We start from the raw sequence: 18,713 nt of genomic DNA, 5'->3' as shown, positions 1-18,713 counted from the left end.
ATAACAAAAACAAAAAAATGAAAATAGCAAAAGAGAATACTAATGTATCTACATTACTCAATTGATTATACATACTGTAAAACAAAAACAAAAAATGAAAAGCGAAAAGCGAAAGAGAATAAAAAAAGAGTAGTAATATTTTTTTTGTTTTTTTGCTTTACTACAACAAAATTTAGTTTACTTAAACAAAAATAAAAAGCAAAAGGAAGCGAAATATTTTAAATGAGTTAAGTAAGAGTAAAATAATTTTTTGTTGTTGTATTTAACATGGAATGGAATTAAAAAAAATAAAACTAAAAATTGTGAGAGATATAAGAACACCAATAACGTTACGTTACGTACTAAGGCAATTATTCTTCGTGTGCTTGCGAAATTTCAATTGAGTAAGTAGCCAAGCCAGGTCTGTATAAAGAAAAGAGGCATTGATTTTTTATTAATTCACATTCACTTTGGTTTTAAAGTTTAACGTGAAAGGTACTATTTCCTTTCCTTTTAATTTTGTTCGGCATCAGTTCCCCATCCGTTTTGCATATGCCATGACTATAAATAAGTCCCAAGGGCAAATTTTTGAAAAGGTTGGCCTCTATCTCCCCCAGCCGTGCTTTTCGCATGGGCAATTATACACAGAAAGAGCCATAGTTATATGTTCAAGAGCCATATACTCCAATTCTTTCAAAATTCAAGTCAATGGAAATATTTTAACAGATAACGTTGTTTATAAGGAAATTTTTCGTTCTTAATTGTTAACTAATTCTTAAATTGAATTTTAATCATATCTATGTAATTAACAGTGACACATATTACATCTTAAAATTTATTAAATTAAAAATATTTCCATTACTTTTATTTATCATTAGTATTCAAACCAATATGATATTTATGCATATACAAGTATATACCTGCATATGTATGCCATAATATGTACAAATTTTTCTAAACTTATTTTAAAATTGATTGCCACAATCCTGTTTTTACAACAGATAATGCTGCTTATAAGCAAACCACAGGGGCCCCTAGTTTAATTTTAGAATGTTGAAGATATAAAAATAAAACAAATAGAAAATATCAAGAAAACTAATTAAATTAAAAACAAACAATAATCTATTATATTTACCCATTTTAAGTTCAATAATTATAATTCTTATTATTACATTCTGTACTTTAATAATTTTGGTAAAAACTAAAGAACCAAAGAACAATAACCCAAAAAAATGAATACTCAAGAGAGTGTCCAACTTAACGATTGGGGGATTATATATCTCGTTTAAAAATTTGTACTTTCTTTGAAAAATTGACACACTTCCCAGCACCTCGTGGGCAGACGGTCGAAGAATAAAGCATCAGGGCGGCCGTCGAATCGTCTGCGGAGGCAGTTTCTCCTGTACGCTAATTATAGGGGTCCCTGAACAACAGAGGTTATACCGTGGCCGTCTTTCTGGATATTGACGGGGTCTTCTGTAACGTGTCTTCGCGGGCGATCAATGTGGCAATGACCAGCGTATCGATTCATAAATCCTTAGCGAGCTTGATAGAACGCATGCTGTCCTGACATGACTGATAGTCCTGTCCAACTATGTGGTTTCGCCAACACTTGGTTGAGCGTGGCTTAGTTTTTCCCGGAGGCTAAATTCCTGGATCTTATTTTGGATGTAAGCTAAACTGGAAGTGTAACATCGCAGACAGAATAAGAAAGGCAATCACTGCCAGTGTTCACACTCGGTAAAAACAAAATGTACCAATTTCGAGAAAAAAATTGGCCAAAATGTATCCAGCCTTTTAAAGTACAATTATTATACAAAGTCGTCTTATTTTGTATAAATAAACTCATAAATAATATTAATTTGCTTTATTCAACAATGTGAGTTTCGTTATTTTTAGTAAATTTTTTTAGAAATCACACGCAATTTCTATTGCACTTTAAAAGTTTACGTCAGAAAATAAATGTTCTGTAGCTGTTGAACTATGCGGTAAAAACGATTCACCATTTCGTAGATTCGTAGATTCTAAGGGAACCGACTGGGACAGGAGCATCCCCCCAAGCCACCGCAGCCATTTTTGACTTATTGTAGCCGCCCCACTCTCCCGTCTATAATATCCCCGTCCCAATCACAAAGCCGGAGATATCCGTAAGGGAGTTGGACAATAGTTCCCGAACACTTAGGGACCCATGTCCAAGACAATTGCGGCGCCGAACAGCCAGTGCCGGACAGTCGCAGAGAATGTGCACGGCGGTCTCATCGCCACCCAGACAAAATCTGCACAGGGGGGAGCCCGACTTCCCCAGCCTGTGCAGGTAGTATTTCACCGGGCAGTGCCCCGTGAAGAAATTCGCAATAGAGCGAACCCGGCTCCTGCTCATCCCCAGCAACTCCGCAGCGAATCCGCCGGAGCACGCCGGAACAAACACCTTCGCATGACGGCACCCTTTCGTGTCCCGCCAGTGACGACTGCATTCCGCCGCGAGTAGGCAGGCAAGCCTGGCCCCCACGGCGGAAGAAGGCAGACCACAGAAAGGCAGCGGCTGCACAAAGGCAGCCCCAGATCCCCTCCGCGCCAACTCATCGGCAACTTCGTTGCCCGCATGGCTACTATGGCCCGGCACCCAAATGAGCATCACTCTGTTTTCCGATGCCAATTCCATAAGTGCAGCAAGGCAGCTCCAGACCAGCTTGGATGTAACCTGAGCTGAACGGAGCACCAGCAGTGCAGCCCTGCTGTCCGAGAACACATAGATGGTGCGGTTTCTATACCCCCTTTCCCAATTGATTCTCAGACAGATCTCTATTGCATGTATTTCGGCCTGGAACACTGTGCAATACGGGTCAAGGGTTGCATATACACGCGTGTCCGGGCGGACACCGTATACGCCCGAGCCCACACCCGACTCCGTTTTCGACCCGTCCGCATACCACGCGCTCGAACTCGACCCAAGTACCGGATCACCCCGATCCCACGTCCATCGATCAGGAAACAGAACCCTGTACTTGTGGTCGAAGTTGTGCCGCGGCAGACAGGTATCTGACATGGTTATCCTTAGAATCGGATCGCCCTCAATGAAGTCTCTGTGAGTTCTGTGGGCCAACTTTAGCCCTGCCCCGTCCTCGCCAGAGAGAAGTCGGTAAGTCACCAGCCGAGCTTCCTTCAATATAGCGAGGTGCAGTGGCGGCAATCCGATCATCACCTCCAATGCAGCGGTGGGAGCCGTCCGCATCGCCCCGGTCACTCCCAGGCCGGCCAGCCTCTGTAGCTTTTCCAGCTTGGCCCGCACACCCGCCTGCTGAGCTTTACGGCACCATACAATCGACGCATAGGTGACGATGAGCCTAGCAAGGGCCGTATATAGCCACAGTGCTATTCTGGGACTAATTCCCCAGGTCCCCCCGATGAAGCTCCTACACGTCCACAAGGCCGCCGTAGCTCTCCCGATAACTCTATCGATATGGGTATTCCAAGAGAGACGATCATCCAGGGTTACCCCCAGATACTTCACCTCCCTCGAGTAACTAATACGTTCACCAAACAGAATTGGGCTCGTTAATCTGCCCCTGCTTCTGCGTCTGGTGAAGGCGACCAAAGTGCTCTTGCTTGGATTTATATTTAACTCAACGCCTTTGCACCACCTTTCCACAACACGTAAATTTTGCTGTAGAAGATCAGAAATAGTGCTCTCAAATTTTCCCCGCACGACGAAGGCCACATCGTCAGCGTATCCCCAGACACGCGCCCCGGAGCCCCTGAGAGCAGCTATTAGATCATCCACTACAATGGACCACAGGAGGGGCGAAAGAACCCCGCCCTACGGACATCCTTTTGCAGCGGAGATGAAGAGTATATCGTCAGCTATGGTGGACTTAATAATCCTATCCTGTAGCATCCGATTGACCCATCTGCTAGTCGTCGCATCAATCCCTCGTTTGTGCAACGACTCACAGATGACATGATATGGGGTGTTGTCAAAAGTTCCCTCTATATCAAGGAAGCAGCCAACTGCTACCTCCCGCACTTCCAGTGAGTTTTCAAGGACCCCCACCAGACTCTGTAGAGCGAGTACAGTAGACCTTCCCGACTGATAGGCCTATTGAGATTCATGCAAGGGATTGCTTCCCAGTGCACCGTCCCGTATAAATCTATCAATCACTTTTTCCATTGCTTTCAATAGAAAAGAAGTAAGGCTGATTGGACGGAAAGACCTTGGGTGGTTGCTTGGTCGCTTACCCACCTTCGGAATATACGTCACTTTAGCCACCCTCCATGCCTGAGGGATGTAACCCCACGCATAGCTGGCGCGAAAAATTCCCAACAGTGCTCTAGCGATATGTTGGAAACCCCTCTGCAAAAATGCAGGATATATCCCGTCATCACCTGGAGATTTGAAGGGCCTGAAAGAGAAAACAGCCCATCTAATCCTGCCCATCGTGAAAACTAGACGGGATCGTTGCCAGTCATCCCTCCTGGGCCAGGGTGCCCCCGGTTCGATGACTGCATTTGAGTGATTCCGAAGAATCTCCGAGTCAGGAAAGTGCGTTGACGCCATAAGCTCCAACGTCTGCCTTCCGTTCTCAGTCATGGAGCCATCAGGACGTTCCATTAGGCCCAACCTACTAGCATACTTTTTGGAAAGCACCCTGTGAAGACGCGCACTGCTGGGGAGTTCATCAATGCCCTTGCAGAACGCCCTCCACGAGATTCTCTTCGCTTTCCTAATTTCTTTATTGTATTTTGTGAGTGAGTCCTTATACTCTTCCCACGAACCTGACGCTTTGGCCCTATTGAATAGCTTCCTGGTCTTTAGTCTAAGCCTTGAAAGCTCCTCATTCCACCACGGGCACTTCCTATTGCTCCGCCTCGGCTTAGCACGGCAGCTCCCGTGATAGGCATTAGTAATAGCCGCCGTCAGGGCCTCGCTGGCCAGTTCGATATCCATCACCGTTCTGACAGAAGCAGGAACGGATCTAATCCCATCCATGAGGAGCGTTTCGAATTGACTCCAATCTGTGGATTGGGGCACCCGATAAATTTCTTCTGCCAGGCCCCCGGAGACCATGATATCAAATCTAATCTGCCTATGATCGGACATGGATGTCTCATTTGAGACATGCCATCCACCAACCCTACTGCCGATAAATTCAGTGCAAAGGGTGATGTCAAGGACCTCTTCCCTAATTGCATTTATGAATGTCGGCCTATTGCCTTCATTCATAATCATTAATTTATTGCTATATATAAATTCAAGTAGGCACTCACCTCTTTTGTTTATATTGCTGCTTCCCCAGACGGTGTGGTGGGCATTGGCATCACTTCCTATTATAAGTTGGAAGTTCCTCCTTCCACAAAAGTCCACTAGATCCTTCAGTTGCTCGTCCGGGTGGGCACAGTCCCCCGGGAGGTAGGATGAGCACACAATGAACTCTGTCCAGCCCCCGCAGGACTTCACCTTCACCAATGCAGCTACCTGATCTTTAGAACAGTAATCTGGAATGGGAAAATACGTTAGCTTTTTACTAAACAAGATGCAAGCCCTAGGCCTGCCCCCAGTTGTATTATCATACAATAGCTCACCTGTTAAGCCCTTAACCTGATCCTTCACTATGTAAGGCTCTTGGATAAGGGCGATATCGAGGTGATCCTTCATAAATCTATGAGCCAGAACATCAGTAGATGTCCTAGCATGCTGTAGATTTATTTGGATGCGCCTCACAGCCATATTATTTCCTCCGGCTCTTGTCTATGGGCTTTGGCCCTTTAGACAAAGGCTTTAGATGAGCCTTACCTCCCATTTTCGCCTTTTTACACATCTTGGTGGGCGCCTGCCCTGCCACAGCCTCTTTTGCCGCCCCAGGTGCCACGCTAGCCCCTCCAACAGCAAATACCGAAGCATTTCCGGGCTTCCCAATGGGCTTGAGCCCTTTTGGTTCCCCCGGGACGCTTGCACTTGGCGTGTTGGTCGATGGTCCTTCCGTTTCCCTTGCCGCCATTTTCGGAGCGACTTCAGACTTTGCAATGAGTTTTGGCTCTTTTGGTTGGCCTGAAGTGCTCGTCGTTGTCGTTGTCGCGGTGGGCACGGGTTTTTTATTTTGTCCTGCCCTGCCGCCAGCACCTTGAGAGGATTTTCTTCCTTTAACCCGAACGGTAACACGGAAGAAATTCAGGAAAAGTCGGAACTCCGCTTTCCGTAGATCTTCCAATCCGGAATCATCCACGGAAAAGGTGATGGAGCAGCCCCCGTCCTTTTCCTTATCCATCCTCAGCACCCTCCAGGAACTTATCTTGAGGCTGGGATTTTGCTTCCCTATCCTACTTAGAAATTTGTCCCTGGAGAGACTGACGGTTGTCTCGTCCTTTGGTACGTAGGTGACGCAGACATGCTGTTTGGGCATGCTGTCGCCATCCAGTACCACGACATCGCAACCGTCCCAAGGCTTTATCTTCCTGCAGACACTGGTTATCCACTCCCTGGTGTTTTGATTGTTGCATGTTACGGATATCCATCCGTCCCTTTGCAACGCTGCAGTGAATTGTGGATGAGAGTCCACAACCCTATCCATTTCATCCATGATGGCTACTTTGATTTTCCCCATCTGGACTTCGGATAGCCTTTCCTCTGGATGCAGTCTATGAGTGATGGCCACCTTGACCTGTGCTACTGCATCCCGATAAGAAGTCATTTTCGGGTTTTGTTGAGGAATGTTCCCAGGGACCTTTTCCTCAACATTGCCCTTCATCGACCTCTTCTTTGAGGGCCCTGCATCAGGGGTGTTGCTTTCCGACCTTTCCCTCTTTTGGGGATGGTCGGCCACAACAACCGATCCGCAGGCCTTCAGCTTTTCCAGCCTTTCCTTCTCGTATCTGCGAGCTTCCTCTGGGGACATGCCATCCCTGATATAAGCCGCGATACGCCGCTTGGATGCACCAGAGAAATATTGTTTTTTTCCCCTGATGTCCAACCTTTTCAGGTCCTCCTCAGTTTTTTGGATAATAGGTCCAAGAGGATCCTGATTATCCGTCTCCATCGGAGGCGCCGCCTTTTCCTCCACTGGCGTGAGAAGGAGTTCCTCCTCTGCGTCAGTTAAGAGAAGCTCTGGTTCCGAAGACCCTTGAGCACTAAATGGTTGTATGTTGTCCTTAGTGTCGTTGTTGTTGTTGTCACTGTTGTTATTTGTCTTGTTGTTGTTGTTGTTTTCCATTTCACCCATGGCAGAGCCCGGCATACCATGCGAAGGCTCATTTAAACTGGAGGGCGCCTGGTGTCCAGAGTCCGCATACTAACGACTAAGCTCCCCCTTAGCCACGCAGTCATCGGCATATGCTGTTCCACCTTGACTTGGGACGCCTGTCGTCAGCTGACGTATAGATATAGGGCTGAAACTCACAAAGCAAGAGGCTCGCCGCGAGACATGACCACGACACGAACGTAACTTTGATCGTTTCAATCACCCCTTTATCCTCCGCCATTACCGGGGCCCACCAGGAGGTGACAGTGCGGTTTTGGCCCCCAACGTTTCACCATAAAAACGGACAAATTTTTTTTAGTCAGCAAATAACATTTTTTTGGAAGATAAAGCACTTCCGCGATTTAATATTAGTAGCACTTTAAAAGTTTGGTAAAATTTATTTAGTGTTCGAGAAAGAAATGTATCCATATTTCAGCAAAATTTTAAAATGTAGCCAATTTCGACGTTTTAGCAGATTTGCGTATCTTTGTATCCAAGCTAAATTTTAAAGCAAAAATGTATCCAAATGGAAACAATTGTATCCAAGTGACAACGCTGATCACTGCGCTTTACTCATGTAAGGACGCCATCGGGGAGAGGTGGGGTCTGCAAAAACGCATGGTTCACTGGATCTGCACTATGGTGATCAGGCCCTTGTTTCTGTACGGAGTTTTGGTGTGTTGGCCAGTACTTCTGTCAATTTAAAACTGATAAGCAAAGTCCAAACGATGGCAATGATGGGGGGCGAGGAGAGCTCTACGCTATAATCCGACACAGGCTCTCGAATTGCTTTTTCACCTTATTTCGGTGGACATTCTACCGAGGCGGCTGGCGGCAGAACCGGCCGTGCGCTTGAGAGCCGAGTCTCAGTGGTTCGATGGTCCCGTGGGTCGCTCGGCCATACCTCGGGCTGGGGAATATATTACTGGCCGGATCGACTATGTAACTTCTGCCATTTCATTTACGAAGAGATTGGCACTTCAGTCCAGCCTAAGCAGACTTGATGGGAGAAAGACAACAAATGGCGCGGATCCATTAATTTCTACAGTTCTCATGAGGGCGGGGGATTTTGTGGATCCGCCGGTATCACAACGGGGCTTACTGGGCTATGTGTACCTTGTCAGAGCCGCGTCGTCCTAATCTAACTTTTAATAAATAGGCTATGAAAAAATTTACTAACAAATTTCTCATAAAATCGAATATTTCTGTTTACCAAATATATTTATTTTAATTAATCGAATTATGAGAAAAATTTATTAAACAAATTTGACGTCTTAATTTATGTATTTAATGTCTTTACTTTTTTCGTAATTCAATTCAAAATTAACAAAATGATTGAAACCTAATTTTTGTTTTTTAGCAAAAATCAGACGACACTTTTTATCGCGAAGCAAATTTTCTAACAGGTAAAAATGCTGAATTTGCAATAAACCACTACTTGGTGCTAAGAAAACATTTGCATTTTTCAATCAAAAGTCAGATTTTCTAGTTGGTACTAATAAAACGCAATTTATCTTCAGTTCTAAATATTAGATATGCAAATTTTATAAAATAATTATGCAACCTGCAAATATTATAAAAAAATATGTATACAAATTTTATAAAATAATTATAATCAGTAAATGTTTTAAAGAAATACACAAATGTTGTAAATAATTATATAAAAAGTTAGTGTTATAAAAAAGTTAATAAAACTCTTCTAATATATTTAAAAAAACTATACAAACTACAAGAGTTTAAAAAGAGAAAAAAGGTAGAATAAAAAAAGGAAAGGAGCAGAAACTTTAAATGTGTTTTTATTATATTTTTATTTTTTGTTATTAAATTGAGTAATACAAAACTTGTACGCTGCAGAGAGCCTTTTTGAACATCATATATGTATGTATGTACATATGTATCTTCACAAAATTATTTTTTTTTTCAAGTTTTTAATTTTAAAAAATTAAAATCCAATCTTTTTATATTTTACTAGTATAGCACAACTTGTAATATTTTTATAGTTCTGTGTTATAACATTAATAAAAAATTTGTTTTAAAAAAACTTTCCGGGCTGTGTACATTTTTAAATTTCAATAAATGCTACACTACATTTTTTTTTCGAAGTACGTATTAAGTTGTTTTTTCTGCATATTTTCAAATTTAAGAAAATGCACATTTAATTAAGTTTGCTAATTATGTATAATATGTCACTAATGCATGATTCTTATATAATCCCATATATATCTACATTTTCTCCCAGATATACTGGATTAATAAAAATTAATATGTTTCATAATTCATAAAAATTAATGCATATATCATGCATTCTTTTTACTCTTTCTTTTTATAATTCGGTTTACATACATACATATGTATGTGTGTGATTTTAGTTATATTAGGAGATATATTCAATGATTTACCTAAACTTTCGCATCAGGAACTGTAAAATTTAATCACCCTTGAATGTGAATCTCACTCGTGAGTTATGTGAATTATGCGAATTTTGAACTAAGTTATGCACGTAGACTTTTGAGTAATTATAAATCCTACTCTAGTGGTTATAAATCTGCAATGGCAACATTATTCTTCGGAGAGTCGAAAGCGCTATTTTATTACAGCTGTCAAGTGACAACATTTCATATTTTCAAAATTCGTACTAGAAATTTCAGTATTAGACATTTCAAAAAACAATGAACAATCAAAAACAAGTGTAGTTAAAATGAACTCGTTTTCCTTCATGAAAATTTTAATATACAGGGGGCAGGGGGATATTTAGGGGGTCGAAAATGGACAAAACTTTTGTTCCGGATTAGGTGCGAGATCTCAAGGGTTTCTGAGATTGAATAATGGATAAATGTTAAGATGGATCTTAACGCATTTTCACGAAATTTCTACTTGAATACCAAGCATTCGAACTTTGGGAAAAATTTAATTTTTTTCTTCTTATATTTTTTTATTTTTCTCAACCCAATAACTTTGTGCGAAATTTTTTGGAACTTCGAAATTTGCTTGTACAAAATTTTGGTCGCTTTCTCTAGCTTTATTTTAAGCTACTAAGTGTTGAAAATTTCTTTATGGTACCATATTAATTTAAGCAAAATTTTAGTACTGTGATTTATATATTTTCTAATATATGGTCAAACTTCTAGTGAACTTGTATGGTAGCTACCACAAGGAGTCAAAAAAATTTTAACGATTTTTATTACACATAACAGCCCTCATAATACACCCGTTTTGACAAAATTTCTATTATATAGCTTCACTATTTTCTGAGATAATGCCATATAATATTTTAGAGTTGTATGGCGGCTACCAGAAAGAGCCAAGCAATTTCAACGACTTCTATAAAACACATTGGCCATATATTCTTTTGTGTGAAATTTCAAAACCACAGCTTTCATAGTTTCTGAGACATAGCGAAATAAATTTGAAAGTTATATGACAGGTACCCGAACCAGTACCCCGATCATAACCAATTTAAATAGAGTTCTGGCATTTACTACAATAAATCATTTGTGTAAATTGGGTAAAGTTAGCTCAACTAGTTTTTGAGTTATAATTGGGCCGAACAGACGGACATCTAATCGATTCAGATTTCAATGCCGATCAAAAACATATACTTGAGTCTAGATCTCAGACCATTATTTCTTAGCGTTACAAACGGTAAGGCAAATTTAGTGTACCCTTCAAACATGCGTTCTCGTAAGGGTATAAAAATGCGTAAAATATACGTATATATTTTCAGGCGGATAGAAATTATAATCATTCTTATGGAGGATATAAGGGCCCTTTTAAGATCATAAAATTTTTTTTTCTTATTTTCCACAAGAGCAACTTTCTTCAAATTATCCCACAAGATCAAGTTTACATGCTTAAACTTGATTACATGCTAAAAGTTTTGTGTTATTAAAGCAATACCATACTACAAGAAAACAATTGTGCAAATTTCGGGTATAACCGGAAAGTAATCAAAAATGTGTCAATGCAAAAAAAAGTTGCTAATTCTATACCGATGTGAGGCCTTTACCTTACTGATGCAATACTATTTGGACATTATTGGACACTTTCAAAATAATGTTTTTTGCTGTTTATTTTGAAAAGGTTTTGTGTAAATTTATTAAAATTATTAACAACTAAAAATCTATTAAAAAACAATTTTTAATTTCAATTAAGTTTTGGAGACTTTAATATATTGGAACATTTTTATTAATATATTAATGTATTAATATATAAATATATTAATACCGTGCATGAAGAAATAATTTACTTTATTATTTATTGAGGTAAAATAATAAATTATTTACTTCTCAGCTTCCATTCAAAAAACTTTGAATCAATTCAAAACCACAAAAAAAATTATGCGCAGCTGGTATATGTTACGGGTATTTTTGACATTTTTGGACACCAAACTTTAAAGTATTACGATAAAGTATTATAACTATTATGATTAATGTATTATGATGTTTACATGATTACACATTCATGTTGCAACGACTACTTTCCGATTATACGCTTTCTTTCGAAGTATTAAGTATATTTTCGGCTTCCATATGAATACGTGTAAATTCGTCAGCTTCATCTTTCTTAATGTCCAAGCCTGTCAGCCGTGGTTCTGTCAGTCGTCGATACTTTTATGATGTCAAGATTCTATGTGTTATATTTTCTTTGTGACTTTTGACTAATTAATACATGTGCATATACATGTTTATATACTAAAAAATATATGAAAACTATTAAAATTTCAAATTATGCAAATATTAAAATTTTGTTAAAAATTTTGCAGAAGTGTGTTAAAAAAAATAATTTCATTAATGGAGGAGTACGCGAGAGAACCTTGCCCATATCGTATTGTTGATGATTGTGGCGGAGCTTTTGCAATGGGATGTATAGGAGGCGGTGTTTTCCAAGCAATAAAAGGTTTCCGGAATGCTCCGTCTGGAATAAATCGTAGATTGGTATGAACTGATTAACAAACTACGGAGTAATAAAAAATTCGAGTTTTCAGCTTTTTAAAAACGAAAATTTTATTATTGATATATAGGTTATATCTTCAGCTTATACAAGAATTGAATAAAAAGCTTTTCTCTTTATTAAATAGCTGAAAAAATCCAAAAATCAAAACAACTAATTTAAAAAAACATTTTTAATTACAGTTGGGAAGTGTATCAGCAATAAAAACTCGTTCGCCAATAATAGCTGGTAATTTTGCTGTTTGGGGGGGAATGTTCAGCACTATAGATTGTACACTAGTTCACATTCGAAAAAAGGAAGACCCATGGAATTCTATAATTAGCGGCGCTATGACCGGAGGAATTTTGTCTGCTAGAAATGGTAATTTATAAAAAACTAGGGTTTGAGGAAATATAATTAATATTTTTTTTGTCGGTAGGATTACCTGCTATGGCAGGTAGCGCTATTATTGGAGGTGTTTTGTTGGCTCTAATAGAAGGTATTGGAATACTTTTTACTCGATTATCTGCTGATCAGTTTCAAAATCCCGGTCCGCCTAATGAAGACGTATCGATGTTACAAGGTTCTAGCTCTTTCTCTTTTGGGTAACTTTGTACATTTTGAAATAAGTTTAGAGATAACATTATTAACAAAAAAAACGAATTAGATTTGTAATTATTATTTTGATTTGAAATAAATTAACTGTTGTAAATTTAGACAATAGCAAATAAAAGATTTTTGTTACAATATTTTTCCCTGTTGACAATTTATTAGCACTATTCATCAACAACTTTTAGTTTAGCTTGATTAACTACAGCTTCAAATGCTTCATCTGTTTCAAGAAACTTATTTTTTAAATGGTTTAGAACCTAAAACTCTATCATATTAATTTATTTAAAGAATGTGTTAGTTTTAACTTACTTGCAAACAAAATTTTTCCACTTCAGTAAAAGGATTCATATTTTCAAAGTTTAATTCTTTCGGGACTTTGTTATTTAACATTAGCTGAGTAATATTTAAGCTTTCTTGTGACAGTGTGATAACGTCTCCAGAAACACAATCAATTTTTTTTGTATCAGATAGACATATTAAATTTCTTAATATTTCGAGGTGCATGAATCTGAGATTCTCAATCAATTTAAGCAATTTGAAATTTGTGTTTATCAAAATTTCTTTTTGTCTTGCTAGATCAGTTTTCCAGTTAGCCAGTTTTTCTATCATCACGCTACCCGCTAAAAATTTACTTCGCCAAACTTCACATTGACCGCTTAATAACTCTATTTGTTCTGTGTGTGTGGACAAATCGTTCATGGTGTCCAGCAGGACCTAAAATTATTAAACATATGAACTAAAATTTTAAAAACCCATTACTTGACAAACTTTAGTTATATGCAATTTATTTTTTTGCATTTCTGTAATATTGTTCTGCAAATCTTGACCTACTGCAGCGAACAATAAAGACTTTATTTCTGAGTTAATTTGTATTTGCATCTTAAATTGATTCTTAAAAAAGTCACGTTCCTTTTTCAATTTTATGACAGACTCCGGTAGCTCACGTGTACTATTTGTTTGTTTATCGCTTATTACTACCTCAGTAGATTTCATACACGACTGTTGCAGAATATGCGAAGTCTTTTTGTTGTCAATCTTCTTTTGAAATGTTTTATTAAACTCAGTAATTGCGCAAGGATACGGTTCGAAAGGAATAAATTTGGGTGGTTTTACTTTCTTATGCTCTGGAATATTGTGTGGTTGGACAATTCTAGGTTTTAATAAATACAACTTTCCCTTCGGCACATGAGGTGGCAAAGTTCTAAAATTATTATATTCTTGAATTTGCACAAGTTTAGCGTAGCAACAAACCTTCTTTCTGGTGGCGGACGATATATTGCATATAAACCAGGTATTTGATCAGAAATCTTTTTTTGTGTTAATTCGTTTTTATCCGCAACACACAACAAATTTTTATTGTTGTACGCCATGATATTAATTAATAATTATTAAATTGAAATATACTCCAAACTCATGTCAATATTCGCACTTGCAGATAAATATGTTAATGTATAAGCATCAATATTGCCAGTATCAATGAATTAGAAATATTAAAAGAGGGATCATCTTTGTTTTTATTTTGCCCACAAAATCGACACCCCTTCATGGATTGATTCTACTTGTAGAATTCTTCTATTGAATGATCATAATCTTGACATTACAAAGAATTGAGGCCTGGACCCTGCTTCTTTTTTAATGTGTTTGTAAAATTTTTGGCGTAATGACATTTCTGAAGAATAATTTTTTTTTGTTTTTTTTTAGAAAAATTATGATTTTGCTCTTTTCATTTCGAGTTCCTATACGAAAAGTTGACTAAAATATAAAAATTTCTATACTAACATGGAGTTTTCTAAACAACACTATTAAAAATTCAAATTTCAACTCAAAATTTTACCTATAATTTTGATTAAATATATTTTACAAAAAATGCGGAAAAGAGCATTTTTATGCTCCGCCATGTCAGACAACATATTTGAGAGAATTGAGAGTAAAAAATGTTACACAATACAGTAAATAAAAAAATATTTGGTGCCATGTTTTTTAAGTCTTGAATACATGACTTAAAATGAAGTTAAGTTTGTAATTATTTGATTTTGAGTTTTATAATTATAAAAATTGCTTCGTCTCCTATATAAAAACAAACATAATCAAAATATTATAAAGAAACTTGTTTAAGTTCCTGATGCGGTAGTTTAGGTAAATTAGTGAATTAGCCTTACTAACAATGTGAAAGTATTTCGATATAAAACTAAAATCATACGCATACATACATAACTAAAAGGAATTATGTGGACTTTTATTATAAAAATAATTCACATATGAAATAATTTTTATGAGTTATGAAGCATATTAGTTTAAATAATATAGAATACACTGAAGAATATTTAGATATATGTATATGTATGTGACTCTATCAAAAGTATGCATTTTGAGAGATAAGTATATCATACAAAATTAGCAAACTAGTTAATATCAAATGTACATTTTCTCAAATTTGAAAAAATACACCAAAATCTACTACTTCGAAAAAGAACAAAATTGCAATATTCTTTTTTTCCTGTAGTGTAGCATTTATTGAAATCTTAAAAAATTAACGGAACCTGAAAGGTATTTTTTAATTCAATTTTTTAATATTTTAATAACACAAAACTTTAAGAATGTAAGCACTAGTAAAGTAGAAAAAGATTGAATTTTAACTTTTTCTAATTAAAAATTTAAAAAACTTGATCTTGTGGGAGATTTAAGATGTTAAAAGGGGCCCTCTATAGATTCCATAGGAATACGTGTAAATTCATCAGCTGTCTGGCTGGAACTGTCACTCTCTTTTAGGGTCCAGGCCTGTATTTCTGTCAGTCTTGTTCACAATTCATAAATTTCTTTTGGAGAGGTCCAATGACAGTACCATTTTTCAGACTGTCATAATCGGCATTTTATTTCAGTTGCCAAATGTTTATTTATATTTTTTGGTTTTTATTTCAGTAATTATTTAGAGATTTTTGTACCCTGCGCTTTTTGAAGGGTATATTCACTTTGGTATGAAGTTTGTAACCACTTGAAGTAGTTGTCTCCGGTATGGTCATATACATATGTATATAATATATTCTTGCTCAGCGTAAAATTATGCGTCGATTTAGACATGTTCGTCCGTCCGTCCGATAGCACGATACCTTAAAAACGAATAATGCAATCGACACCAAACTTTCACAAGTTTTTTCTTTTGTACTAACGACGGCTGCTATTGTAATCGGACCAATTTGGACAACTGGTCCTTGTAGCTGCCATACAACTCAAAGAGGTTTTTTTAAATATTTCAAAAAGTAATAGAGTCTTGAAAACATATGTTCTGCACTGGTACGAGTAGCTGCCATACAACTCCGAAAGTCAATTTTAAATATTCTAAAGTTAATTTTAAATTTCTGAAGTTTCGGTGTAATTGCTTCATTTCCTTTAGTGGTAGCTGTGCTAGTTACTTAAAATAAAAAAATTCAAATTTTAAAAACGATATTTCTTTAAATTATCAGCCTAATCGTATATCTCGCTTTTTTATTGAATTTCAAATCAGAATTTTTAGTATTTTCGAATGGATGTTTAACTTTTAAAAAGAACGAGATGCGCAATCGGAATAATCTTTCTCGCTCGAAGGTTATATTATACAAGTATATGATAGTTACTCACTTTCTTCTCATTTTCTGAGTAAAATAGCGAAATAGACCATCAGGCCGTACTTGTTAAGTTTGATTATTTTTTCGTAGGCTTTTGAGGGTTATTTTTACTACGAACGTAATTTATGATTACGAATATTCCATTACGATATTCATAATTAATAAATATGATATTCATAATTAATAATATGATATTTGTAATTTTCCGAATTTCAGAGTTACGAGAGATATTCTTGATAGAATTGATCTTATAGTGAAAATCCAATTACCCGCAGTAGAAATGCTTGTGGTATGACTCCACTAAAATCCAGTACAAATCCAGAAGTGTCTGATCCAGAATGGACGACTGTCTGGTCTGCGACTGATCCCTGAGGTACGGCAGAAATTGGGAATACTGCCTTGCACGAGATATTTATTGCCAAAGGCTAGGAGAAGTAAACTGCGAAATAAAACCAAAACAATGCAATGAACAAAACAAAAGAATTTTATACCCCAAGCGGTAATCCAGTAAATCTGGAAAATCCACACTCTTCGGAGGCTGGTCTCACGGAAATAAATACGAAAAAAGTTGCGACAAACAAAGTGGAATACTGGGCAGACGAGGAGGATCTGGCTTGGGATACCGATTGGATTTCTAAGAGAAAAAGCAAAAAGCGAAGAACAGATATGTCACCTGAAATAAGTCTTGAGGACAAGCTGAGCAAAAAAGAAAAATTTCTGCAGATAATGCACCATAAGAAAAGTCAAACACTACAGGAAAGATCAAATCGTCTCCTGTTATATTAAGCAATGTGAAGGAATATCCAAAAAAAAAAAGAAGATGCTTAAAGAAGCCAAAATAAACTTCAGGGTCAACATAATAAATAATAATCAACTTAAAATCAATGTTGATCAAGAACAAGATCACAGCGAATTAACAAAAACAATAAATGAATTTAAAGTAGAGTGGCATATCTACGAAAATAAAATGGCAAGACTCATCAAGGTGATGGCTGGAGGCTTGCACCCTTCGTGCCAACCTGAAGGTATTAAAAATGACCTAAAAGAGAGGAACTTTAAAGTTCTTGAAGTAGTTAATAAAATTAGAAAGCAGAATAAGTAAAACGAGATTACTATGATCCTACATCCCCTCTTCATGTTAATCTTTGAAAATTCGGAGAGCAAAAATAAAATTTACGAAATTGATGTACTTCAGCACATGAAGATTAAAATTGAGACACTAAGGAGAAATAATTTAGTTTCTCAGTGCAGAGAAGTGTCAGAGATACGGATACGTACAGAGGTTTGGCTAAAGTCTAGCTCAATGTGTCAAGTGCGCCAGTCCTCATTGAACGATAAATTGTAGTAAGCAAAAAATCGATGCTCCAAAGTGTGCAAATTGCTCCAAAACACATCCTGCAAATTACAGGGGTAGTGTAGTTCCAAAGAAACTACAAAAAAGGAAAAATAACCTTACAAAACCGAAACAAATAAATATAATACCAAAAAATACTCCCAAAACTCAAAAAACCTCAAAAACAACTACATTGAGTAAAAGAGTGTAGGAAATACAATATGCCCAAGTGGCGAGGGGTGAAACATATATCCATACCAAAGAACGAAGAGATTAACCACCTCAAAAACCTGCTGAAAGTAATATATATATAATGCAAAAAGTGTATGTTACAAATATTCCTAATGACCTAAAATATTGATATATGTTTAGTAACAGAGACGCATTAGAAACAGCAAACAGATATAAAAATAAATGGTTACATGTTATAGAGATGGTTGCACTATTTTGATAAGGAATAATATAAAAAATAATGAAATAAGTGAAGTAGAAAGAAACGATAGCCAATTTGTTGCTGTACGAGTAGAGTCTTATAAACAAAATTTCGATGCTGTTGTATTTTACTGTTCTCCGGGACGTGTTATAAAAAGTGGTTTATTCAAAGATATCCTGAATCTTCTTAAAGTTTTATTCTGGGAAGTGACTATAATGGCAAAGATATTGATTGCGGTTTTAGGTTCACCTCAACAGGAGATAGAAAGCTAAGAAAAGCTATCAAAGAGATTGGTTGTCACTACCAATCCACTGGTAGACAAACATATTTGCCAACTGATAGAAATAAGATACCAGATCTGCTAGACTTCTTTATTGTCAAGAAAATCGCGCCAAATTTCATTAATTTAGAAGATAATTATGATTTGGATTCGGATCATTCTGCAGTTATATTAAACTTAACTGAGACAGTTACCAAGAACAAAATAAGCACTTGTTGATTAATAAATCCACTGACTGGATTAATTTTAAAGAAGAGATAGAGAATAAAATAAACTTAGGAATTAAAGTACGAACCTAAGATGATTTGGATTC

General features: G+C 37.0%; 2 protein-coding genes across 4 annotated transcripts in view; one reads left to right on the top strand and one right to left on the bottom strand.

The window, feature by feature from the left end:
* Nucleotides 1-12,889, top strand: part of LOC129616303 (mitochondrial import inner membrane translocase subunit Tim17-A) — a 31,785-nt gene extending 18,896 nt beyond the window's left edge. The window contains exons 2-4 of one of the 2 annotated variants that reach the window (XM_055531884.1): nt 11,974-12,145; nt 12,344-12,521; nt 12,580-12,889. In XM_055531884.1, the coding sequence (XP_055387859.1) occupies nt 12,002-12,145; nt 12,344-12,521; nt 12,580-12,749 (492 nt within the window). In that variant the 5' untranslated portion in view covers nt 11,974-12,001 and the 3' untranslated portion in view covers nt 12,750-12,889. Of the gene's footprint in view, nt 1-11,844; nt 12,146-12,343; nt 12,522-12,579 lie in introns of those variants that run through there. The other variant, XM_055531883.1, reaches the window with a different exon arrangement.
* On the bottom strand, nt 12,805-14,259 carry LOC129616302 (golgin-45). Of its 2 annotated transcripts, none has more exons than XM_055531881.1 (4): nt 14,004-14,259; nt 13,521-13,953; nt 13,062-13,466; nt 12,805-13,009 (listed from the first exon to the last, which is right to left on the bottom strand). In XM_055531881.1, the coding sequence occupies exons 1-4, from the start codon at nt 14,120-14,122 to the stop codon at nt 12,917-12,919; spliced, it is 1,050 nt and encodes a 349-aa protein (XP_055387856.1). In that variant the 5' UTR covers nt 14,123-14,259; the 3' UTR covers nt 12,805-12,916. The 2 variants fall into 2 exon arrangements, with proteins under 2 accessions (XP_055387856.1, XP_055387857.1); XM_055531882.1 differs by having other exon boundaries at nt 12,880-13,017.
* Nucleotides 14,260-18,713: the final 4,454 nt, after the last annotated feature.

The sequence above is a fragment of the Condylostylus longicornis genome, unplaced genomic scaffold (assembly GCF_029603195.1).
Source record: "Condylostylus longicornis isolate FDR11 unplaced genomic scaffold, ASM2960319v2 ptg000177l, whole genome shotgun sequence".
Taxonomy (NCBI): Eukaryota; Metazoa; Arthropoda; class Insecta; order Diptera; family Dolichopodidae; genus Condylostylus; species Condylostylus longicornis.
Note: the sequence above shows the minus strand (reverse complement) of the source record. Positions and strands in the feature narration are given on the sequence as shown.